The 25,975-nt window shown below is 43.5% G+C and overlaps 2 protein-coding genes across 5 annotated transcripts; one reads left to right on the plus strand and one right to left on the minus strand.

Annotated features, from left to right (window-relative positions):
- Nucleotides 1-7,692: 7,692 nt before the first annotated feature.
- On the minus strand, nt 7,693-14,134 carry c7h1orf127 (chromosome 7 C1orf127 homolog). The gene is made up of 12 exons (XM_067240413.1): nt 13,963-14,134; nt 13,508-13,660; nt 13,318-13,400; nt 13,014-13,115; nt 12,381-12,508; nt 12,136-12,279; nt 11,965-12,003; nt 11,608-11,745; nt 10,449-10,533; nt 9,903-10,099; nt 9,579-9,696; nt 7,693-9,460 (listed from the first exon to the last, which is right to left on the minus strand). Exons 2-12 carry the CDS (start codon nt 13,555-13,557, stop codon nt 8,571-8,573), a joined length of 1,974 nt encoding a protein of 657 aa, XP_067096514.1. The 5' UTR covers nt 13,558-13,660; nt 13,963-14,134; the 3' UTR covers nt 7,693-8,570.
- A 635-nt stretch (nt 14,135-14,769) lies between these two features.
- On the plus strand, nt 14,770-20,108 carry tardbpa (TAR DNA binding protein a). 4 transcript variants are annotated; one of them, XR_010876867.1, is made up of 7 exons: nt 14,770-15,565; nt 15,673-15,854; nt 16,024-16,164; nt 16,702-16,872; nt 17,414-17,498; nt 18,455-18,601; nt 19,423-20,108. XR_010876867.1 is itself a non-coding variant. In XM_067239924.1 (6 exons), the coding sequence occupies exons 1-6, from the start codon at nt 15,325-15,327 to the stop codon at nt 19,479-19,481; spliced, it is 879 nt and encodes a 292-aa protein (XP_067096025.1). In that variant the 5' UTR covers nt 14,770-15,324; the 3' UTR covers nt 19,482-20,108. The 4 variants fall into 4 exon arrangements, 3 of the variants coding, with proteins under 3 accessions (XP_067096025.1, XP_067096024.1, XP_067096023.1); XM_067239924.1 differs by lacking the exon at nt 18,455-18,601; XM_067239923.1 differs by lacking the exon at nt 17,414-17,498.
- Nucleotides 20,109-25,975: the final 5,867 nt, after the last annotated feature.

Consider the following 25,975-nt stretch of genomic DNA (forward strand, 5'->3'; position numbering starts at 1 on the left):
TCAGAGAACATACAACAACTTCAACTGGCTTTACTGCATTCAACAACAACCTCACGCTCATTGAGAAAGTAAAAAAACAAAATATTAATCCCCTTGTCAAACAATTGACCACATGTCTAGTATATTAATATACAGACATCTTTTTACGGCATGAAACTTCAACCACTTAGCTTGTCACCACTTTTTCCTATGAGAAATGAGAGGCTTTGGGGAAGGAATATTATTGAAAAGTCATGTTCTGATGTAAGAATGTCTGTTTTGATGCACTTCTAGCTCGTTAGTGCTCCCTATATACATCCCTATAATGAGAAAAACAGCATTGAGCAGAGAAAATACATTTCCAACAGCATGTTTACCCCTCACACAACATGCAGGGATTAAATATGAATGTTTTCCATCCATTATTTCAACCTCCAAATGGCAAAATCTGTATAAAGCTCTTGAGTCTCCGTCTGGGTAAAAATAAATAAATCAAATCAGCACTTGAGCATTTCCTGGTCTTTTTCAGGCCGACAAGATGGCGTGTTTGTTGAAGGAGCATCCTGTTCTTGAAACCGTGATGAGCTCTCGGAACATATATAAATAAATAAGAAACTTTTCAATTAGTCTTCACATCTTTAGTGTTAATTCAAATGATTTTGTCACTTTTCCAGGGCGGCGCATGTAATATTTAGATACTTTCCTTGCTTTTCTCTCCCAGGTGACTGCTCTATCTCTCTCTGAAATGCTCTCATTTGCACACCAAGTGTTGTCAGATGTGGTTTTGGTGCGGAGTCTGTAATTACATGTCACATCAACGCAATGTGGAGGACAAAAGAAAAAGAAAAAACGTTAAAAATTTAGCATTGCAAGACAAATGGAAAAATGCGTGCTGAAACAAGGAAAAGAAGCGCTACATTCACAGTTTTTCAATTAATAATATATGATTTTCCTGACGAACAACCCCGTTCCCCCTCTTTCTGATGCACTGAAACAGCTCTCTGCCATGCTCCATTCTGTTATTTTTAGAGATTTGCTCAAAGGGATGTGTTGTTGTTTTATGTTACTCCTCCGGCCTAGAAGGGCCTGACGAGCTTGTGTGTTCAGAACCACTCTTGTCTTTACCCCAAAAAGAACGATTGGGGGTATTTCTCCACAGCTGTCCACTTAACATCATATAACACTTTGTTGAGCTCAAAGCACACATACACTCTCCAGATTGTTCTCACATGGGTCTCCATGGAAATGCACGGCTAAAAAGAAGAAGAAGAAGAAATCGTTAGATCATTTTGAGTGGATGCTAAAGTTGCATCACTGGTTACTCGGCGCATTTCATAAATGTACTTTGCATTTCTACATGCACATATAATGCATGTTTATAAATCATGCATGTGACTGTGCAGCTAAAACAAGAAATTACAAGGCATCCTCGCACTGTGAAGATGGGTAAGTGTGTCTTCTGTACATGTGCCACCTTACAAGATAAAAGCATGGTACTTAAGTAGAAACAGCATCTTGTACACACTGTACACCTCTTGTGGTTGAATACAGCCAAGACCCTCTCTTGCGAGTGAGTGAACTCATATTTGAATCGTCTGATTATTTTCTTCATAACCCTTCCTCACAAAAATCCCCTCGGCTTCTTGAAACTAAGAGCTGGTTCTTAATTAGATTACTTGGTTGAAGAAAGACTGTGGAAAGCGTATCAATACAGTCACTCCACCAGCATTCACTTTTAGTTGGTCATGCACACGGTTTATAGCAGTTAGTCCAGCCTTGTTGACACACAAATGGGATAAACAGGCCAAACTTGGACGAGCCAACAACTTTGCTTTGAAGAAAATTCTTGAATAATTTTATCATGGCTCTTGCTACTCAGTAATTACTCTTCAAATCATAATGTGTTGTAAAGTGTGTTGACCCCATGTAAACTTATATTTACTGTGTTAGAACCATTAATGAAATATATTTTAATTAGTTCTCGTCTTAAGGGGTTGGAGATCTAAGGCTTCCCTGTTTTGTTTTGGCTTTGTGGGTGACTGAAGGGTGCGGATCCACTGTTGTGAGATAAAACACTAATATCTTAATTAAGATGTGCCAGGAGAGTTTGTAGCCAAACTGTAAACTTTTTTGTAACTGATATGCTTTGAATAACACCTGCAGCAAAGGAATATTCAACAATCAACTAATCAATGAAACAATATCATAATTTTCTTTTTTTCTTTTTTTTTTTTGAACCAAGGTTGTTTTTCAAGCTTGACTGATTAAAAGTGGTCTGGCTACTTAAGGTAACAACTGTACGTAGTTTTTTCCTCTGCGTGTGTAAATGCAGGCCTTGGCAGGCTCTCTCATTGTATTAAGTACATTAGTACAGAAATATGCAGTAACTTAAAAATGCACAAGTGAAAAAACATGGAATGTATTAAATTAATGGCCTGTTTTGCCTCCGGGTGTGAACTCATAGGGGGGCCCCCCTATGAGTTCATTTTTCACGGCTTCGGTTATGCATTCAACACTCTAATTGAATTTCAATGTAAGTTTTACAAAGTCTTTATTACACTGCCTCTTGACGTAAATTATATGTGATATATTGGGGGACTTTCACCCATTAAGTAATTTAATTGTGACATCTACTTTCGACGTACCTCATGCTTCTTGCTTATTCCTCCTTATGTGGATTGTCAGATCTTTCTATTATTGGCACTGAGTAGGGTACTGTGCCTGAGAAAAGGCAGCATCCATGAGGACATCCTCCTTAAAGGAGTAATTGCTTGTCTCTCTCTTGCTAAGGACAAGGACAGAAGCAGGCAGCTAAAATATCCTGGGGTGTGCACGTGTCACTGGGGTTTCCAGGGCGTACACGGATGTCTGCACAAGAAATATTTATCCTGGATTTGTTTGGTTATCACGTTCTTCTGATGGATAGCGGACGGAGAAAAATTATAGCTTTAGGATGATGTCTTTGTGGAAGTTCGGATGCTATGATTTCGAACCCTGAATGTTTGAGTTCCAGAAGATAACGCACCTTTCGGTGTTTTCACACGTTGTCCTCATCTATCTGAGCAGTGCTCCCTGAGCTTATGTAGAGACAGAGAAACAGGCCAAGTCAGGTTCATATTCAAACATATGCAGACGTCTACATATTCCTCTGTGTTTTCCTTGGAGTTGCCTGCTGTGTGCCTTGTGTCTTGTGTACAGTGTTAGTCCATGTATTTACCTTATGCTGTCTGAGAGTTTATTACCTGACAGCTGTAGGGTTGAACTTGAAGGAGACCGGACACTCTGGCGCCACCTAGTGCTGCTGTTCATTATCTGCCGTGTCTGCTGTCAAACCGTGAAAAAAGAAATGTTCAGGAAAAGTTACACAAAGTTTAAAAACATAACTGGCTATGTAATACCTTTGGGTGATCTGTGTGGGTGTGTTAGACCTATGTGCATGTGTGCGTGAGTGTGAGCCTTGTGTGTGTGTGTGTGTGTTGACCAATTGACCAGATCACAAGAGCAGTGGAAAGAGACTTGACCTGATATTTCCTCTGTTGTTTAGTCAGGAAAGGGACGTTATTGTAAAAGCACTGTAAGGATAAATAATCCTCCTGTTTCCATGGCAAAGTCACAAACAGAGAGCTGAGGACAAAAGACCAGAGGACAATAAATTCAACCACTGTCAATTTTGTTTAGTTTTCAAAGTGTTTTCGAGGGAAACAGGGTTTCAAAACAGGACTCTGACTCTATTTTTCCACGGAGAAGGGGAAATCAGAACCCTTTTTGTTCTTTTTTTTAAAAAACAGGACAGTTTTATCTTTTCCAGTCTGTTCCAGTCTGTCCTGATTAGTAATGGGATATTCTGATACCTTATTTTGTTTATTTGGTCAGGAAACTCCATCTACAGTTGTATATGTGCTTTTAATAGACCTTAAATGAAAGGGCATTGTCTCAAAAGAGCCCAAAGCCCATGAGTATTATGGTCTGTCTACCCTTCAGAATGAAGGACGCCAACTGGAACGCCATCATAGTAATTTCTCGGATAAACAATGCATTAGGGGTAAAACACATTGTCCAGTTGGTCACAGGGGTCAGTTTCTGTTGTGTGTACAGCAAGAAGTGTTGTCGAAGAGTTCAAAGCCGAATTCTGTCGCATTACCTATAAGACTAATGGACCCGAGTTTGAGCCCGAGTTGACGACCTTAATCCCAGAAACACTTACCCTGTCATACGGTTGGACCTTTTGATCTCCACACCGTCATGGCGGGAAACATCTCTCAGACAACTCTATGCGAGACCCTCCTTCCTTCTTTCCTCAACTCCTCTCCGTCGCTTCTATCACCAAATCACCCCTCCACCGCTAGGGGAAACGAGGCCCTCCGAAGCGAAGGCAGGGGTGGCGTTATCGCTCCAAATACGAGAGCAAACACCGAGGTCTTTACCGAACGTCACCTAGGCAAGCAGCGGAGAGAAAGATTACTGGCCTTTTAGAAGCCCGGAGGCGCGACCCACGCCAAAGTAGTATTTTATCTCGACAGTTTGTGGTGCTTTGTTTGCCTCTCTGTGAAGCCCGCGGGGATAAAAGAGCAGCCGCGACGAGCTGAGTTTGATTAAGATCTAATTGTTAACATTCACTGTGCCTTATTATCAGCCTGTTGTTGCCATGCACGGAGCAGTCAGGGAGCCTTTTTAGTGTTGGCAAAGTGCTGTTAGAGACTCATCGCTACCTCACTCGTGAGGTACTGAAGTACTAGTTAGCACCGGGGTGGCAGGAGAGGAGCCCTCCGCTCGTAGTCGGCAACAACAACAACAACATCAACAAACAGGAATTGATGGCGAGCGTTTATTATCTGGTTTAATTGCTCGTCATCTGGAGGATCTGACAGTTGCGGTTAATGAGAGAGAGGAGAGGAACACGCTGATGGCAGCCCCGCTTCACACACAACCGTTTGTGGAGAGGAAGGGAGGGAGGAGGGGGAGTCGGGGGGAGCGAGGTCAGAGCGCATTCCAGCTCAACAGAAGCAACGGCGAACGCCAAATCATTTGTTTATCGGATTATCAAAACAGAAATTTGAAATTCGAGGGCTCCTCGAGCATCTTGTTAACCTGTGTGTCGTTCTCACACATCGCGACACACACTCTTCTTCTCTCACACACAGACTCTTAACATACACACACTGTCACACACCCAGACCCAAACATGCACTATCGCTGTCATACACAGACTCAAACACACAGTCGCTATCACACGAACACACTACCTCACTCTCACATGCAGACCCAAACACACACACACACTCTCCCTCACGCAACACACACAACACTCTCTCACTGTGTTGCTGTCACACACGCTCAAACACACACACTCAAACCTATACTAACGGGCATCGGCTGTTGTGTGTGTGAGACACTGTTATCAGATGTTGAGAAATGAGAGGCCCCTGCTGGGTCCTACAGACATGGTCCAGTGTCACACACACACACACACACACACACACACACACACACACACACACACACACACACACACACACACACACAGGAAGGCTTCAACAGGACCCAAACAGGGTCTATACAGTACATCTCAAACTCATAGAGCTGTCACTCACTATTTTACCCACATGTTCAATTCCCCCTACTCTCCCCCACCTCCTCAACCAAACACACACATACACACAAACACACCACAAATCCCCAGAAACACCGTTCCATTCACAAATCTCCCCATTCAGACGGACAGCTCCTCCACAGGGATTGTCCTCCCCCCACTGCTGGAGCTCTGCAGCCCCACATGGGAACCCTTTCGACGAGTTTGGCAAGAGTCCCTAGCAACCGGCCGCATCTGTTTTTGTTTACCTTTTTTGCACTGGCGTTCAGCGACGCCACGTGCACATCTGCTACTGTGCAACGTAACCGTGGTTACACGCGTGGTTGACCCGTGATTCTGTAATTACCCTCCGAGAGAGATGAAAGGGTCCGGAGGTACTGCCAGAATCCCCCGCTTCCCTTTCCTCCCGTCCTCCCCTCCGCACCCCTCTCACCCACTGGCTCCACCCCCAACCCCCCCCCCCTCCACTCCCTCCCCTTCTCTCCATCCTCAGCCCTTCCTTTCTCTCAACCCCTTGTCCAACCTAACCCCCCCCACACACACACACACATACATACACACACCTCCTCCTACACTCCCCCCATCCCACACAGACCTCCCAGTCACACAGATCTCCATCTCGCTCCCCTTCCAGCCCCGGCCCCAGCCCCATCCCTGGCCCTTCTCATTCTGACAGACACAGCAGCTCTGGCAATATGGACAAGCAGATGGGCAGGTTCAAACAGCGCCTGTGTTCACTACGGGAAGGGGTTGGGGGAGATGGGGGGAGGGAGGGGAGGGGGAGCACTGTGGAGTTGTAGAGCTATAGGGGTCAAGCACTTCCAAAATGAAATTTTCAAGTTTAAAAAAAACAAGGACGCGAAGACGAGCTGTATGCTTCAGCGAGCTGCAAACGAACGGAGGAGAGGAGATAAGCACAGTCTAATTTCCTGATTTGATTTGATCCTTATCTTCTTTCATTCAATTCACTTGAGATCTCGAGGCATATGGCTTGATCTGCAGAATCAATGGCATTGTTGTAAGGACTCATCTTGACATTAGACTGCTTCCGAGGTCTGACAAGGAATGACATATCACTATTGCAGCCATGAATGGTGTCCTTTATGTATAGTCGTCCTTGTGTAGATGGTGTAGTGCTACTAAACTCTGTGTACATTAAGAGAACTGTGTCACTGTTTCCACCCATTCTAGCTCAGTGCCTGAACAACCTTCAAAAAAAAAAAAAAAGAGATTGAAAACAAGAGCAATCGCTTATGTTTGTACCCTCACATGTACAGCCACTGGTGTCTGGCAAATCTCTCCTCAGGATGACAGAAGACACTCACACATTGTCTGAGCTCTCCCAGGGGCCTGAACAAACAGGACTGCCAAGCCTGGCCACACCAGGACAGGGAGACCGTTTACATTCTGGGGCCTTGGAGATAGTTTCAGGTGGTCTGGGTATCTTCCTAAGACAACACTCTGAATACAGCCGAACGTGTCCAGGGCTCCTTTATGATGATAGTGTGTGATTATGAGTGATTATGAGTGATTATGATCTGTGGCAGTGTGTGTGTGTGTGTGGATCACTTCCCAGAGGCCTTGTGGGGGGCTGGGTTCCCCATGCTAAGCATCTCCCAGATGTGCGAACCATATGCTTTCACTGAAATTAAAATGAGAGCGAGGAAAAAAAGGGAAACACTAAAAGACACATGAAAGAGATTTTCTTCTTACTTTGTGAAGGCAGTTAATATACTATACAGATAGAATAACGACTGGGAGAGGCCACATGAAAGATCTGGTATGTTGGTGTACTTTGCGGCACTTCACTCTTGTTTCATGCTCACGAGTTCACAGAGCAGATGGAAACCAAAAGCTCGAGGAAGTTTAGATGTTCCGCCTCGCGGCCCATTGTATATGATGCGTTTAACTGCGTTTAACTGCTTTGTCTTAATGCAGGAGTCTTTGGTGCATGAGAAGAGGGCATCACAAAGGTGAACAAAAACGGAGATTCAAGAATGGGGCTCTATTTAAAGACCAGTCAGGCAGTCTGTAATTAAGTCAATAATTCGTTTCAGTATAATTTTTTCACCACTTGCACCGGTTAAATATAAGATTAGTTTATTATTACACATCCTACATTCTACAATATTGTTTATGAAATAGAAAATCAAAATTCCCCTTGATTTGGTATCAAATACTATTACAGTTTGACCTTTTGGGTCATTGACAATTATTTGAAAAGATACTATAGTGGATAAAGATACTAAACCCGAAAATATAAGGAACTAATATTTAAGAAAAGCTACATTGTAAAATCCTAAACTGTACCCATCGCATTTTGAGTGTCTTAAGAAAACAAGAACAATTGCACCCTCTTCTGCCCAATAAATAAACTGCTGCAGCCGCTTGAGTTTAGTCCCCACACATCCTGTGTTTTATTCTGTCTAGTCTGAACCCACTGGATTCAGTTTCCTACTCTCTTCTGTTCGATTATTATGATACAATGTGCCAACAACACAACAAAAATATCACATGTTACGTTCTAGAAAATTCTCTTCAAAAGGAGACATTACAATACTGTTCTTCATAATAAACAAGGCAGAGGTTCACCTCAAATAGTCTTTCCGTCCTTTCAAACGACACACCGGTGTTATGACGATCTGCCAGGCTTGCAGTGGGCCAGGAGAGCATCACTGCCTGACGGGAGCTCATCGCTCTCTCCCCCTCTCCTTCCTGCAGGCTGGCAGCAGACATGTTTACCAAAGTGGCTGGTTTGTATGTGTCTGGAGACCATCGCCCCCAGGACATGGCTGGCAGAGATGGGTAGCAGAGCCTCTACTTGTGTAATCAACTCCTCACAGTGATGACCAGCACCGTAACTTTCATGTCTGAAAACCAGACGTCAGGCAGGTTCCATGCGCTCCGTGTCAGCACATCATCAAAACACCAGGGCATGGGGTACGGGCTGTGCTCGCAAGGCTGGGCGGAGATCTGGGGAGCTGCAGCTGTGATGAATAGATCATTGGAATCCCACCTGGAACATGGCTTCCGTCACCGCTCTGTCGGATTCCGTTGTTCCAGAGTTGCTATGGAAATCCATGCCTTGTGTTCCATTTCCATCCTGGGGCGAGTGAGACTCAGTCTGGTTTGGTTGGCGTGTGCCAGCCGACCCCAGGGTCACCCTCTGGGGCCCTTCGTCCTGGGCTCCAACACCACCAACATCTGCTGCCTCCGTTGTGTTCCGTGTGGCCTCATTACCATGCAGATCCAGGGGTGTCACATTGCTTGTGTAGGTGTTGGAATCAGAGCTGGTGGTCACAGGGTCTGGGGGGTAGCTGGTGGAGACGTCTGTCCAGGTGACGGCGAGGTCCTCCACAGGTGGGTCTGGGCTGAGATGAAGGTATGCGGATGTTCCTGGAGGCTTGGCAGACGCTGTTCTGTAGACATCAGGAAAAGAGGACAGGGTAGCCTCTAAAGGGTTTGGGATGGAAATGGTGGTGAGATCTACAGGAGCGGTTGCAATAGGCCTGTCAGTCCCTGAACTTGTTCTGTAGGCCGTGAAGGCCTCACGTGTTGAAGTACTGAAGGACAGGGTAGGCTTCGGAGTCCTTGTGATTTCATCACGGGTCACAGGAAGTCTTTGTTCATTGGTCACGGGAGCTGTAGTGTAGGCCTCAGGCATCGAGAGGGTGTAAGACAGGGTAGGCAGCATTGTGGCAGTAGTTGTTGTGATCTGGTCATCGTCCAGGGTCGTGAGGGCGTCAGTGGGTGAGGAAGGGTAGGACACAGTAGGCTTCAGAGTTGTATTCGGATCACCTGTTTCTGAATCTGTTGTGTAGGCCTCAGCAGGTGAGGTACTGGAGGATATGGTAGGCCTCAGAGTCGGAATGGGAGCGTTGGTCCCTGAAACTGAAAAACCATCAGAGGATTCATACACATTAAATCCAGCCCGACATAAAAAACATTGAAAATCAAGAAAAAGGAAATGTAAAGATTTGACATTGAACAGGTGAGCGCAAACACTCACCTGTGCATGGAAAGCTGTTCTCCATAATCCAGTGCATTTGATGGTTGGTCTCTTTAAAGGTGAGTTGAACTTGGACCCTGTAAAAGGGCTGCAGTAGCCCCTGATCCGTGGTGCAGGGCTGGGAGACCAGACACATTCAGACTCACACAACACTACATGAAGGCCTGTTATTCACCAGGTTTACAGTAAATGTAAAAGCTGAATAACAATTACCGGCAAGTAATAAGTCATAGTTATTTTAATAATAAGTAATAATAATTGGCATTAGGTCATGTCATATCAAGCAGAAAAATGTGTTTCATGATTTGAAATATTAATCCCAACCTTAGTTTGTAGGATGAGGGCAGTGGGGATGATCAGTTGAACAAAGTCTCTGTTTTCGTGTACCGTGAACACGTCTGTCCGATCCACAGAGATGTTGCTCAGGGTAAATGTGTCGCTCTCGATGCCTCCTCTCTTCGTCAGGCCCATGCGACGCTTGAAAATGTGCAGCACCGTTTCCTCTGCTGAGTTCTGGGATACTGGCAGCCATCATGACCGCAACACAGAACAGCGCATGATCACTAGGGGTAGGAATCTTTTGGTACCTCACGATTCGAATCGATTCTTGGGGTCACGATTCGATAAAAAATCGATTCACGATTTTTCCAAGATAATTTTACAAAAATAAATACATATATATATTTTAAAATGATGATGATTTTTGACATTTGTGAATCGATGTGAATTGCTAGAAGACTGAATCACTATTCGAATGTGAATCGATTCCCCCCCCCCCCCCCCCCATTGATCACTTCTGACAGTTGGTGTCGTTAAGAGGGATTTGTTCATTACGTTTCACAAGAATATTTTTGGATAACTGTTCCTCACCCTCAGGACAAGTAGCTTCCATGCTGTAGGCATAGTGCCCACTGACCAGCTTCAAGGCTAGGAACTCCCCAATCTTTTCCAACACCTGGAATTAAAAATCTAAATAAAAAAATGTATGTAGTCTCAGAATCTTTGCCTCAAATCTCAGTAAAATATATGCAGTGCCTGATCGAGTAGAATGTACCTGCAGAGCCGGAGAGCTGCAGTTTCAGGACCGCAGTTCTAGGACCCTCGTTTTATCTGACAGCGCCACCTAGCGAATTGGATAACCATGGACCGGAACAAGATAATCAATATTTTCCTGCAGTAGTGAATGCAGGTTACGGCTCAACATTAAATTATAACAAGAAGAAGAGGAAGTGATGTAGCTTGTTTCATGACAAGATGGACGAGAATCAGAGTGTAAGTAGCTCATTTGAATCATGTGTGGTTATGTATAAAACAATTCTGGTGTCTTGAATTGGACAATAAAGTTAACGTTAGCTAGCTAACTTCAACTTTGCTGTCGAAGTCATTTCAAGACACCAGAGTGGTTTTATACATAACCACATGTGATTCAAATGAGCTACTTTTAACTATGAGCTACACTGATTGCCAAACATACAACTGTTAACAACCAAGTTGAAGACAGAAATTACTGTTTTTGGGGAATACTGCTTTGGTCGCACTCTTTTTGGTATTTTGGTGGTCGCTAAAATTTAGAAATCCTTCAAAATGTTGCTGGTTGATGGGGTGGAGGGAATTATGAAGAGTTGGATGGAGCGATGCAGGTGTATTTGGTGGAGGGGTGGATGGATGTGATACTGCGATTGTTATTGTTTATTATTGTATATATATTTAAAATATATCCATATCTGAATAATCTAATTCCCCAGTTTTCCTTGTTTCTTGCCTCTCTCAAACCATTCAAATAGCCTATCTTGTTGTGATCTAGTGACACGTAGCCTACTCAATAGTATATTTCGTCATCCAATTCGCTAGGTGGCGCTGTCAGATAAAACGAGGGTCGTAGAACTGCGGTCCTGAAACTGCGGTCCTGCAGCTCTCCGGCTCTGCAGGTACATGCTACTCTCTGCAGGTTCATACTATTGGCCTGATCCAGCCCCCATTGCAATACTCTTTCTGGCCACAAGATGGCGGGGTGCTTGTTTAAACTTACTGTCACTGGACTCATGATCTCTCTCCTACTGCCCTGCAGGGTAAGACTGGTTCCAGCCTTGTCGACGTTTAACTGGATCAGGCTTGCATCCTCAAGGGCCACAATCAGACTACCCCTCAAGGCAAGTGACCACTGAAGCTGTACACACACACAGTCACACAGACACACATAGACAGTAACACACACACACATACAGGTGCAGCCAGATACAAATAGAAACACAGAAAGACATACACCCAGAAAGACACATAACAACCACAGAAAATGTACGTTACATAAGTTCACCTGTTTGTCAAATGCAGTCGTACAGAGTCATTTCAATAGTTGTATGTCCCATGCAGCAAATTCTATAACTACCTCATTGTTCCAGCTGTCTTGTGGAATTTGTCTTGTCACCTGTGGAATATAATTTACAAAATTACTATGGCAACAACAATCTTTAGGTTAGACAGAATAAACAGTCACACACCTACACAGCAAACAGTATGCTGTGTATGTTTTGCCACTTAAGGTGCCATTTTAAATGACCTGGATGTAGTCTGAGTCACACTGAATGTGTTCTGTGTTGGACGCTGCAGAAACCAGAGGACACTTCATGATAAAGTTCTGACTTCGGCCTCCAAACCGTTGTATTCCCTTTGCCAAATTCAGCACAAGGACGTTGTTTCCATACTAGAATAGAAATACACATTTAGACATACAAAACCTGATCAACTTGGGCTCAAATTAGCATAAACATAAGATAAATGGCTCTCATTCAGGTTGTATAGTACCTGTTGTTGAACTAAACACCCGCTGTACATGGCCCTAAAGATATAGTTCTTGTCGGGGTCATTGTGCAGTGAGAATCCACAAGCAGAGAGCTGGCTATTTAGACGGTCCAAGGAACCAAGGTTGACAACTGAGGATTATGAAAAACTATGAAAAACTATGAAAAACACGGTAAAAAAAACTGAGAAAACACTACGACTCCCATCAGCCATTTCATTAGACATCTGACCCTCCACACACATACACACACACACACACACACAAATACCTGAGCCTCCACACACACACACACATCTGACCCTCCACACACACACACACCTGACCCTTCACACACACACTCACCTGACCCTCCACACACACACACACACACCTGACCCTCCACACACACACACACACCTGACCCTCCACACACACACACACACCTGAGCATCCACACACACACACCTGACCCCCCCCCCCCCCCACACACACACACACACACACACACACACACTCATCCACCACACCAAGAGTTTTCTACCTGTATCACTCATTCATTATTAATTCCTTCATCGACTGGATTCCATCAGTTAAAACTACTCAACTTGTTCAGTCCTGGTTGTGGTCTCTGAGCTGTGGTAAAGGGGAGCACTCACCTTGGATTCTCATGGCCCCTGAGAGCCAAAGCCTTAGGCCCTCAATCCTCATTCTGTGGATCCACACCTCCATGTAGTCTGAAAAGCACTCTAAATCACCTTCTAAACAGTTCAAAAGAGATAGAAATTATATTTTTTTACAATAACATTGATACTGATATTCTGATATCGTGATTTGTTTTCTGTCTAGCATTACATCACACTAATTTTAACTGTTCAGTACATAAAGTTCTGATGAAATATCTATTTTCACTCTCAAGGGAGTGTGTATTTATATATAAATGCTTAGACAGATGGGAAATACCTCTGAATGTCGCAGGTGAGTTATCCATCCAGTCTCTTTTCTGACGTTTCAAGACCATGGCTTCAATGGGAAAGACCGAAATACTGTCAGAGAAAAACCACAAAGGAAGATTAATCCCATTCAAATCAAGAAATGTATCTTGCTAACAGGTAAAAGGTTTTTTATCACCAATGCCATGCAGTGTACTCACAGAGTTACAACAAAGAAGCTTTGAAAGATCCCGAATCTTGCCTTGGCCATGTTTGTTGTGGTTGTGAGGAAGTTTCTTAGTGAGTGGGTATTTATGTGTTGTCGGGTTTATTGGGCTGTGGCCGAAGGGAATCAGCTGTGTTTACCTGGAAATCTAACAAGCAGTAAGGAAAAAGTTGAAAAGAAAAGATCTGAGCTGTTTCGGCGTGCAGGTGTGATCTCACCTCTTTCAGTTGAAGGAGGACGTAAACTACTATGTACAAAGTGATAGTAACAATGACAATTAAATGGATAGGGTATATAAAATGCACCTGTGTTGATGCCATTTGAATTGGCTATATATAAAATATATATAAAAATCGTTAGCTAGCTATCCTAGATAGAGCTAATGTTACTGCTCAAATCCCTTCGAGGATAACTAGAGCTATCTACTTTTTACTTTAGTCTAAACCTTACCTTTGTAATCGACGATGTAGCTCGAAACATACAACTTGAAACAATTGTTGCTCTTGCATGAAGAAGGGAAGCAACACAGAATCATATGTACATCGTTAATTGTCATTTTGGGAAGCTCACCCAAACTTAAAAACGGCATTTTGTGTAAGAGGACTGCTGCTAGCTACCGGAAGTTGTTATCCTGGTTTATGCAATATCCACAAAATAATTGATGTGTTAAATTATTGTCGATGTGGTCGATGTCTGTAACAAGCGTCACTTTGAGAATCAATTTGAACCGTTGAAAGGGGATCATTGAAACAGTGCACTGGAGGGACTCGGTTAAACCATATTATACTTATCTTATAATATATATCCTTTTACAGAAAAACAAAACAAACGAAAACAAGTTCATATAAAAAACACTGTCCAAATCACAACAAAGGTCCCTAGTCAATACCCTAAAGCCGCTAAACAACAAGACGCCATCTAGTGGCCGTTGGGCTCAAAGGCCGTTGGACAGTGAAGAAGGCACGAGCAGGCCTGGATTTCTCAGTGCGCACTTTTGTTTGTACTGGCTCAGACTAAACTAAACGGGTATTTCTATACAATATTGGTGTATTGTACGAAATATATAGAAACATATAGAAATGTATATTTGTGAACTGATGTTTGATACAGGTATATCTTGCGTGCTGTTTTGAAATATTTCAATGTTTGATACTATTCATTGGATTGGCTCGTCCCAATAGAATAATCCCTTTATAAACACCCCTATATGCCACTAATGGAACTTTCCAAACTAATGATGTCATTCAGACCAGCTACCATTTTGTTGGAAGACAAGTGATTAGCTAGCCAGCTACATAGGTCCTACTTTCTTGTGAATTTGAATTGTTTTTTTTCCGTGATCTGAATATCAGGTATCTTTTGTTAAGTGCACTGCTTGGACGATATTATCTGTAATAGTAGGGAACTTCATATGCAAAGCATTCCAAGGCGCGTAAACTCGTGCTAGCTTGTAAATGTTATAGCTAGCCAGCTAGCATCTCATTCATTTTTTCTTGTGTGCGTATATAGAAGACGACAGTCTTCTGTTCTCATGGCCGCCAGCTATCAAATTTTGTAGCAACCATACGCCATCTGTAGTTATCTGCATCTTCGTGTTGTCGTAGCCTCTTCATCAATTTTCTCGACCAAATAGAAGAGTGCGTTTCCTTTTTATTTATTTTTAACTGAAGCACAAGTGATTTCAGCGCGTACTTATTTAGTCTGTGTAGCTTACAGCTTCCAATCCCCGCGTGCAGCCACTAGCTTTGTGTTCGTGCAGTAGCTAGCTAACTAGTGAGTGAAGTTAGCTAACCCCCTGCCAATCTAGACAGAATGGCAGAGTTATACATTCGCGTGGCCGAAGATGAAAACGAAGAACCCATGGAGATCCCATCTGAAGATGACGGGACAGTTTTGCTATCGACAGTAGCAGCGCAGTTCCCTGGTGCCTGCGGCCTACGTTACAGGAGCCCCGCGTCCCAGTGTATGCGAGGCGTTCGCCTTGTGGAGGGTGTTTTGCATGCTCCAGAGAGCGACTGGGGTAACTTGGTCTATGTCGTCAATTATCCCAAAGGTATGTTGGTTTTAATATCTAAAATATTGCATTTCCCTCGATTTCGAGTACTGCAACGTTATCTAACTTGTCTGGCAGTTGTAAAATTGTAAGTATCTTCTTTTTAGTTGGTGTGATCCTGCCAGATAACAAAAGAAAGATGGATGAAATGGACGCAGCCTCTGCCGTTAAGATCAAGAGGGGTATTCAGAAAACATCAGACTTGATTGTCCTTGGGTTACCGTGGAAGACGTCAGAGCAGGACCTGAAAGACTACTTCAGCACTTTCGGCGAGGTCATCATGGTGCAGGTAATGCCGCTGTTGAACTTTTCAGTTTATACGTATTATATCATGCAATTGAGTCTACGGTGCAGTTCTATGGGCACCTGTGACAAGCTCTCTGACATTGCTTGGTAAAAGGGTTATACAAATACAATTTTATTTGAGTATTTTTGTTGTCAACACCGTTCTTCTGCAGATTAAGAGGGATGTCAAGACTGGGAACTCGAAGGGCTTTGGATTCGTTCGTTTCACGGAGTATGAGACGCAGTCCAAAGTGATATCTCAGAGACACATGATTGATGGAAGATGGTGTGACTGCAAACTACCCAACTCTAAGGTATTCTAGAATTCCCTTAGTTTTCTTTTTACTATACCAGCTAAAATATGTTAAAGCCTTTTTAACATTCACATCTGACAACTGCAGATAGGTTGATCAGATTTTATTTATTGATGATGACGATGATTTATTATTTAACCCATCTGAAGTCGGCGGACTTGTTTGTTTAAAAAAAACAAACGCATACCACAATTATTGAGCTTTTTCAGCTCTAATTGTGAGTCAGTGAAGTGGAAGCATTATTAAAATAAAACTAGTTTCTTAGCGGTCATTCCTGAGTCACTGATCATCACATATTTTGGAACAGTAGTGAAGTTTATGGCTACTTACCAAAAGTGGCTGATTGAATGGATCCACACCAGCCAATGCCAACTTCTTCTAACTTATTTCCCGGGTGTGATCATCCAACCAACCCTTTATGATGTGATCACGACCATTTTAGTTTGTCCATAGATTTATTTTCTTTTTCTGTCATACATTTTTACTCACTCGCCTTTCAGTTTTTTAAATTGTGGGTGTGTTTGTTTTGGTCCACAGGTGGGTCCCGACGAGCCCCAGCGCTGCCGCAAGATCTTTGTGGGTCGCTGCACTGAGGACATGACCACCGACGAGCTGAGGCAGTTCTTCATGCAGTACGGCGAGGTCACCGACGTGTTCATCCCCAAACCCTTCCGGGCGTTCGCCTTCGTCACCTTCGCCGATGACCAGGTAAGTTCTTCACCAGCCACCAACTCCCTCACCCTGTTTAGACCCCCCAGCCCCCCCTCGCCCAGCCCCTACCACCCCCACCTCATCCCTACTCCTCTACTTCCATCCCGTCCCTAGCCGCACTCTCTGCCCTTCTGTCCAAACCTTGTCCCATCCCTTCCACTTGCCCTACCCTGTCCCTACAATCCCCACCTAGTCTCTGCCCCTCTACCTCACCCCCCCTTCTCTCCCTCACTCCCCCTCCCCATCTCTACCTCCCTCACTCCCCCTTCCCCATCTCTACCTCCCTCACTCCCCATCTCTACCTCCCTCACTCCCCATCTCTACATCCCTCACTCCCCATCTCTACATCCCTCACTCCCCCTTCCCCATCTCCACCTCCCTCACTCCCCCTTCCCCATCTCTACATCCCTCACCCCTGCCCCCACAGGCTCAACAGTCTGAGTGTGCAACAAAGTACAAACGACTGCCCCCCTGCTTGGTGTGTGTGTGTGGGGTACGTGTGTGTTGCGTCACCTCCTCCCCCCGCTCCTGTCCCCAGGTGGCCCAGGCCCTGTGCGGAGAGGACCTGATCATCAAGGGAGTCAGCGTCCACATCTCCAACGCCGAGCCTAAGCACAACAACAGTAGGCAAATGATGGAGCGTGGGCGGTTTGGGACAGGAGGGTTCGGGGCTCAGGGCTACGGCAGCAACCGGGGGGGGCTAGGCAGCAGTAGCAGTGGGGTGAACTTCGGGACACTCAGCCTCAACCCGGCCATGATGGCCGCTGCTCAGGCAGCGCTGCAGAGCAGCTGGGGCATGATGGGAATGCTGGCTAACCAGCAGGGGCAGACCACCACGGCAGGCACCACCACTGCCACCACCAGAGACCAGACCTATAGCTCCAATAGCACCAGTTACAGTAGTCCCAGTTCAGCTAGTCTTGGGTGGGCTGCAGGCACCAACTCTGCCTCTGGCACTGGGGGCTTCAGTTCTGGCTTTGGCACCTCTATGGAGTCTAAGACGTCTGGGTGGGGAATGTAGGAAGCTGTGGCGACGGGGTTGATACTGTTATTTTTTTGGGGGGTGTTCTTGGAAGTTTATCTAGACATTTTACTAGACTAGTTCTGGTAAGTATTGTTAAAAAAAATATATATAAATAAAATAAGGGACTGGGAGGAAGATCCATATTTAGTCATCTTTTTATATATATATCTATATCTCCCAGCTATTTAAAAGATTAAATCGCCTTTTGTTTTGTCAGACATTTAAACATGCATTTGTATGTGTGACTAATGCTATAGCGAAGTGCACAGTGGTTGAGTTGTTGAGTTTGTTAGTGGTTAAAGACTATACTACACACGTAGTACTTTTTCTGTTTGTTTTTCTTTTCTTTCTTGATGTTGTTTTGAATGCGTCGTGACTCAGCATGCGAAGTACGTATATCCGAACCATGCTCGAGTATGACCAGCGTCACCCCTCTGCAACCATGTGCAAATGCTGTAGAATCGGAAGTGATGTTTAATCTATGTGTGCAGTTGATTTGTAAAATCTTTCTCTGCTGTTTTTATGAACACGCCTTCATGAAAATCTCTTCTACAGTTCAACAACTCTTTTCCAATTTCCCGGGAAGAAGCCCATCGTTGGCAGCAATGTTCGACCGATCTCAATATCAGTACCCCTCTTCTCATGTCTAAATGCTTTGCCATCAAAGAACACAGCTTCACTCTGCATATACTGTGTCAGACGGTGGGTGTTGCCTTTTTCTCTCTCTCTCTTTCATGGATTAAAAAAAAACAAACAAAAAAAACGAAAAATAACTACAAAAAACAAAATATTATCTTGCCGCTTTTGAAATCAGTGAGTGGGGGTTGTTCGTGGTGGTCGAAGAGTGAGAGACTGAACGTGAGCGAGCGGAGGGGGCAAAAGTGAAAGAAAGCAGGTGTGAAAAAGGACTGTTTGTGCTGAAGGGGCCGGATGCCTGCGAGAGTGAAGACCACCTGTGGCTTTTGTGCGAGTGTGAGAGAGAGAGGAAGAAGCCGGTACGAGTGTGTCCCTTTTCACCATCACAAGGACGTTTTTTGCTGCATCTCGAGATCTTTAAGGTCTCTCTCTCTCCTTCCTCCCTGTTTTTCTATCAAGCTATAGTCTTTGCAACACAGTGAAATGTTAAGTGTTAAAAACAAAAAACAAAAAAAAAGTTTTTTCCTTGTATCCCTTTATCTTGCTGTCTGATTTGATGTGAATGCTGTGTGCTTTATTTACTCTTTGTTACGATAAACCCCTTTTTCGTGTGAATATGTGACTGTGCTGTCTGTATGGAGAGCAAGGGGGGGGGGGGTGTGTGATGATGCAAGTGTACTCTTGTCGTTTAGGGGGTGAAGTGGCGGGTGTTTGAAGAGTCCCTATTGGAAAGTTTGTGTTTGAAGTGTTTCTGAATGCATTTTATGTGTTTTTGTGACAAGGGAATTCTCAAATAAAACTACATTTGACTAGGTATGATGCCTACTTGACATATTTTTGCTTGTTAACATTAATTGAACTGCCAACGCTTTAATTCGCATGTGTAGGGACCTTGGACATGGCTGGCCCAGGTTTTCACCAGATCCCAGAGAGAAGTCAATTTTGAAGATGCTGAAGACTGGAGTTTGGTGCACTGTTGGGTGGGCCAAGACAAGACCTCAGTGGAGAAGGATGGAGAATGCCTTACACCTGACAAGGGACCCCTTCACCTCACTCAGAACAACCCCACGGACCACCATGTTGAAATTTAGCACGGACCATCTCCAACTGGGCCATGGCGTCCATCGCATTCCCACGAGTGAACACGCTCCAAAACAGGGCCAACACCCCCTTCCATCTGTGTCGTTATTGGTGATCTGTTTTATTTTTTTCCCCCTCTCACTTTTGTTATTCCAACCTGATTTTTTGATGTCACAAACTGGCTTTATAAATGTTTTTTTTCCACTGCTATGTCCTAATAACCATTGATAACTGTAATTATTACTGGAAAGTTAATGAGTAAGTATTACATAGATATTCTTTTCTTGTGGTTCAGATGTACGATTTCAGACAGACCAGACGTGTGATTTCTTTAAAGACTGTACAGGGAAAGATTTATGATTGAAGTATATTTTTCAGGGTTTTGGAAAATTGCTGATTGAATATGACAGCAGGTATTCTCTCTTGTACACTGAAATTGATCTCTTATTTTTAGTCCTATGGAGTGTAAAATAAAGTTTTAAATTTTTCATCATTTGTTGTTTTCTCTATTTTGAAAAGGTTTTTGTTGCAGAGATCTTTTATTTTTATTTTTTTATGAAGTTAAAACAATTCCACATCTGCTTTTGTCAATGTTAATATCTTAGCCTGATTTGTGCGTAGTGGTAAATGTTAACCCTATTTCTGTAATGAGTGGAAGAGGGGTGGTGTTAAGGATGTAGTCTTGTTAGCCTCTAGGTGGTGCCACATTAACCTTTGTGTTATCTTCGGGTCATTCTGACCCATCAGTCATTGTGACCCACCGTCGTATTGCGACAGATTTACCGCATACAAAGACAAATTGAAGCATTTTCTTTTAACAGCTAGGCGGTCTCAGACCCCCCACATTGCAAAGGTTAAAAGAAAATTATTTTAATTTGTTTTTGTATTGGGTAAAATTGGGTAAACACAACGATGGTTCGTTATGAACCTTTGGGTCATGTGACCCGAAGGCAGCACGAGGGTTAACTCATGAAATGAGTCCCCTTGTCCACAGTATCTTCATTCAGTATGTGAAAATGCATGATCTGTTTTAACAAGCAGACTGAGCTCTTCAATTATTTTCCCTGGTCTCAAGATGAGGTGTTAAAAAGTCCTCAGAGGAAGGGATCTGACAGTCTGAGATCACCCACTCAATACACAAATATGCTATGTCACTCCAGTCAGAAATCAAGGATAAAACTGGTTTACCTTTATCTGGTTGCTGTTTATTCATGAATTCACTTGTTAATAAGTGTTAACATTGATAGTGGTGGTTGGGCTTGTCGATGCCACCGTAGCAACTGTCAGCAGATGGAATAGGTCTTCCAAAAGAAGTTCTTACAGCTAAATCTGTGTCGAGGAGGTGCTCTGAGTGATCTCGCCTCCTGGTCTCTCTCCTCCTGGTCCCTTTCCTCCTGGTCCCTCTCCTGGTTTCTCTCCTCCTGGTCTCTCTGCAGATGCAGCTGGTTGGAGTCTGGGTAGTCTGAGGACAGCTGTGCTAACACCTGCTGCAGCAAGCCCCTCCGCTCTGGAGCCCAGTCCTGAGCGCAGAGTTCAACCCTCTTCCTCACTCACAGCAACGTTGTTTTATCTCTCACACTGCACTTTTTACATGGTTTAGTTTTTATACCCAACATGAACACTTTAACCCGGGGGGGGGGGGGGGGACCAAAGCAACTCACATTTGCATGAGACACCACTCACACACTAACACCATTATGCCACCGCTACAATATTAATCGAAGAAACTAAAGTTCTGTTTCACAGGTTTCTATCACTTACCTGATGTCTCTGTAGTCTTAGTCCTCCATCTAGGGGGGGAGCCAAAGTCTCCAGGTCGCTCCACGCCAGCAGGAGAAGAACGGACCTCAACTGGACCCTCATGATGAGCAGTGTAGTCTTGCAACCTCCAAGCATCCCACAGCCTCCAGCTTTATAGACCCTCACAAGGGGCTGTCTGACGCAGAGAGGGCAATTAGTGAAATTAAGATTTTAATTTACACATCCTCAAACCACTCTGACCAATTCTGATGGTAAAAATTCTCCTAATAAGACACTGCAAGTAAGTGAAAGCTGTTTCCACTCCAAACTTCCCCATTAATAGCTTTACATAAACAGAGCAGGCCATAGTGAATCCGACTTTGAAAGGATAAAGTGCTTGGTATTGTTAAACATTAAGTTCCCTGTAATTGACTTACATAGAAAATATGTTTTCAAGTGTGCAGGGCTTTAAAATAAATTGATTGGTCACATTTTGCCCAGAGAATATGTGACCTCACTATTACATGACTGAAAATGTCTGACACACCAAACCATCTCAGGTAACATATTTTATCTTCCCATTTATGACCAAAACACCGACACCGACCTGGTCAACAGCTGGACCTAGCTCTAGCTACTTGTTTGCATTCTCGATTTTTTGCTCAGGGGTGGAGGTCGTACTCGTAGACCGTAGGCCCAGGGTTTCCTCAACGCTTCCACGCTTCCCTTGCAGAGCATCGTTCATTATTAAGAGAGGCTTTCAGATGAGCGGAGTGGTGTTCCCTTTCGAGCTGCTGTTCTTTACTGCTAGCCTGTCTTTCGCTAAGCTAGCTAGAGCTACCTGTGTTTGTCTACTAGCAACCTGTCTCAAGCAACCTGTTCCTAGCCAGCTGCCTCTAGCTACCTAAATAGCGGTCTTGAGCAACTGTCTCTAGCAACCTGTTCCTAGCTAGCTGTCTCTAGTGTAAAGTGTTGCTAATCTAGGCAGACATCCCAAGTCTCCCGGAAATTCCGGGAGTCTCCTGCATGTCAATATCGGCTCCCGGACGCCCGCTAATGCTATACAATCTCCCTGAATTCGGGGATTTTGTATGTAGAGACTGTGCAATGGTCATTTATGGGCGAAACAGGTGCATATCGTGCGGGGGCGGGGGGCGGGACATCATATGTTCTATGTTTATGTTAAAAGATGAATATAATCTATGTCTTTGTTAATGATATATATGAATATAATCATAGCTTTCAGATACATCCAAATGGGTAATGATAATGTTGAACATATATTCCAGATACAATCAATGCATAATTTCTTATTAAACTACAAAGAAGTCGTTCTGGAATTTAACCTTGTATTCTTCTCCACCAAAATTAGAATACTATATAAAAAAAACCCACCTGGAAATTAATTTATCCGAGCCAGTCGCATAGAAGGCAGACCATCATGTTCCCAGACCTCAAAATACTTATTCTACTACAAAACACTTCAGCTAACTCACTTCTTCATTTAGAAAAATATTTCTCTACTAGTGCTTTGTCTAATTTCTCTACTAGTGCTTTGTCTAATTAATAGAACATCTCTACAATTAACGGCTGTTTGAGATTTGGTCTTTAATGGCTGTTAATGTCTTCTGGAGGTTGTGTTAAAAACCTGGAGAAGCTAGGATAACTCTAAATGACAGTACAGGCAGATGAAGGGGGTGAATCACCCACTCAAATAAGGTAGAGGTTCAAACAAGGAACAGGCAACAAAGACAAGCAATTAGCAGTAAGAGCATGGGACACAGTGATGTACATGCTATTGCACTACCCTTGGTGCAAACCCACAGTGGAATATTGTTAGAATTATGCACTTCAAATCCTTGATTATCTGCTAGGCTGCCTATGCTACTTGTTACATACTCTTTGCTCACGGTATGGCGCAAGACAGCTAGCTAGAGACAGGTTGCTAGACTACAGACTTTGCTAGGGACAGCTATCTAGTGTGGAGGAATGAAATCTATACTGCTAATCTATACTGCTATTTTATATGTTCTATGTCTGTTTGATAAAGAACAATCAATACCTCAGATCTACCAAATGTGTAATGACAATGCTGAACATATATTCCAAATGTAATCAATGCTTCAATTAGAACAGATTAACTTATGCAACAGGATGTTTCTAAGTCTGTGAAAAGTGAACCATGTTATGCTGAATGTGACTTTTAGTGTGAGGAGGAATGCAGAAGGTCAGCATGCTGGCTAGGCAGGCGAAATGGTAACACTATGGTAGAGCCCAGGGACTGGTGCAAGTACAATGAGATAACGAGATGTATTGGGTGTGGAGGATGTAACTCCTCTGGCGGTTGGATGTCATCAGACCATCTGGTCTGTCCCACCCTGGACTGTTCTGTTCCCCCATTGGATATACTGCCCACCCTTGGAGACTCTGTCACCCCTTCCCCTGAACATCATCAGACACCTGCCAAGGGAGAGGTATCAGGCTTATTTTTTAAATAATTTTAAACAGGCAGATGAGGTGGAAATAGACCCCAGCCCTTGCATCACCACTGATCCCCAGAGCAGCTCTATATCATCTAACCGCCAGAGGAGTTACATCCTCCACACCCAATGCATCTCGTTATCTCATTGTACTCGCACCAGTCCCTGGGCTCTACCATAGTGTTACCATTTCGCCTCCCTAGCCAGCATGCTGACCTTCTGCATACACAGAAAACAAGGCAAGGCAAGGCAAGTTGTATAGCACATTTCAACAACAACAACAAGAACATTCAATAAAACATTAAAAACAGTCAAAAAGCAAGAAATATAATACAATTTGCAGTGCAGTTTAAAAAATAAAATGCAGGAGTGAGATGCAGAAATGTATTGATATCCTTGACTCTGGTTCAATTAAAGGCAACAGCAAACAGTAAAGTCTTCAATCTGGATTTAAAGGAGCTGAGGGTCTCAGCAGACCTGCAGCTTGACCAGGAAAATGGCTTTCAACAGCTCCTGGTATAACGACAATTCATGGCTTGAATATTCTGTAAGTCAAGATTCAACTTATTGTTTCGCCTGTAGGCATTTTTCTCTGCTCAGTCCACCTGAATCTGCCTTCACATCACAGTCAGGTTTTTGTTTAAAGATTCTGGGTTCAAGCTCCATTCAAAGGCAGAGCACCATATCAATGCTATGTATGCCTGGAATCAGCATAAAAGGGCTGTCGACAGCAACTCATCAATGTATACAATGCACTAATTACATTAGTTCAGTTAAGAAAGGAAGAATGCAACCAATCAACCAATGGTTCTGACCCCTTTTGTCGGAACCACCTCAAATCAAAATATATTAATTAACAATTTGAAACAATGAAATCAAACAATCAACTTAGAGCATTTGTATAAGAGTGTTCACAACATGTAACGGCACTTACATGACAAGTCTCGCTTCGTAGAGTAGAGAAGACAAAGGCCCTTGTGAGAACAGTCTTCTGACTTCCACACTCTCTGAAGCAAATCATATCACCCTGTGCACCCCTCCCTGTCAGTTCGCTGACTTATTGGGTGTGCTCAAGCCTTCGGCGAGAGCACAACCTTTGTTCTCTCACATATATATTATTATTATTTCTTTTTTTTTCTTTTTGCCCCCCTAAAACTCAGTCAATATTTGGCCTACATAGACAACGTAGGTGTCAAAAGTTTCGTCTTGGTAGCGATTGAGTTGCTTCTATTGGAATTTACGTTCCGTTGCATGGTTTAAGCGTAAGTTAAGTTTTTGTGGCGAAAAGTGAAGCTAACGGTGGCTAATTTGCTAGCCACAGTCACTGACGTTACTAACGTCACTGCGTCACTAACGTCACAAAAAACACGCGTGACTACCTTTGCCAGAACATTCGTTTAGCATCTGTTAACTTGGGGGATAGCTAAGCTAACTATAGCTTTACTGCAAGGCAGCTGCAGAAACGCCACAAGAGAAGAGGCCAGGGTGATAACTATTTACTCATTTTACTTTGTGATATGACACACAATTGTGATGTGTAATGTACAATATAAGCTGATATTATTAAGGAAGTACATCTACTTTCGGAAACAGTAGTCTACTATTTCACTGAAGTATTAGCATCATGACATTAGCCTGTGTTGCCCGGGCAACACATACTACAGTGGTCTATGATGTAGCGTTATCTGTTTTCAATCTTAAAATAAACATTCCTCACATATACATTTTCGTTGTAGGATTTATTATGACATTAGAAAACGATTTGTTGGTGAAATTACCATTACCTGTGGTTTCAAACCAGTGTAGCTCACTGCAACGCTGTAGCTTACGCGAGACACACTACAAAAACATCTAGCTACAGTACACAGCTGTTTAGGAAGTCAAACGGCGACAGAAAATGTTCGGCACTCCCCTTACTTAAATCAAAAGTCTATCTAACTACTAACCTGAACTTCATTGCCACAGCCTAAACGTTGTCAATCTGTTCATGAAAATAATTAATTTCAGCCTAAACCGTACAACGGAACGTTAAATCCAATTCAACCAACGCAATCGCTACCAAGACGAACACAGCAGTAGTCTAGTACTGTACCGTAGTAGTACAATTTACCGGGGCAGCTTCTCCACACAGGGCTATATC

This window comes from Osmerus mordax, chromosome 7, assembly GCF_038355195.1.
Source record: "Osmerus mordax isolate fOsmMor3 chromosome 7, fOsmMor3.pri, whole genome shotgun sequence".
Classification (NCBI taxonomy): domain Eukaryota; kingdom Metazoa; phylum Chordata; class Actinopteri; order Osmeriformes; family Osmeridae; genus Osmerus; species Osmerus mordax.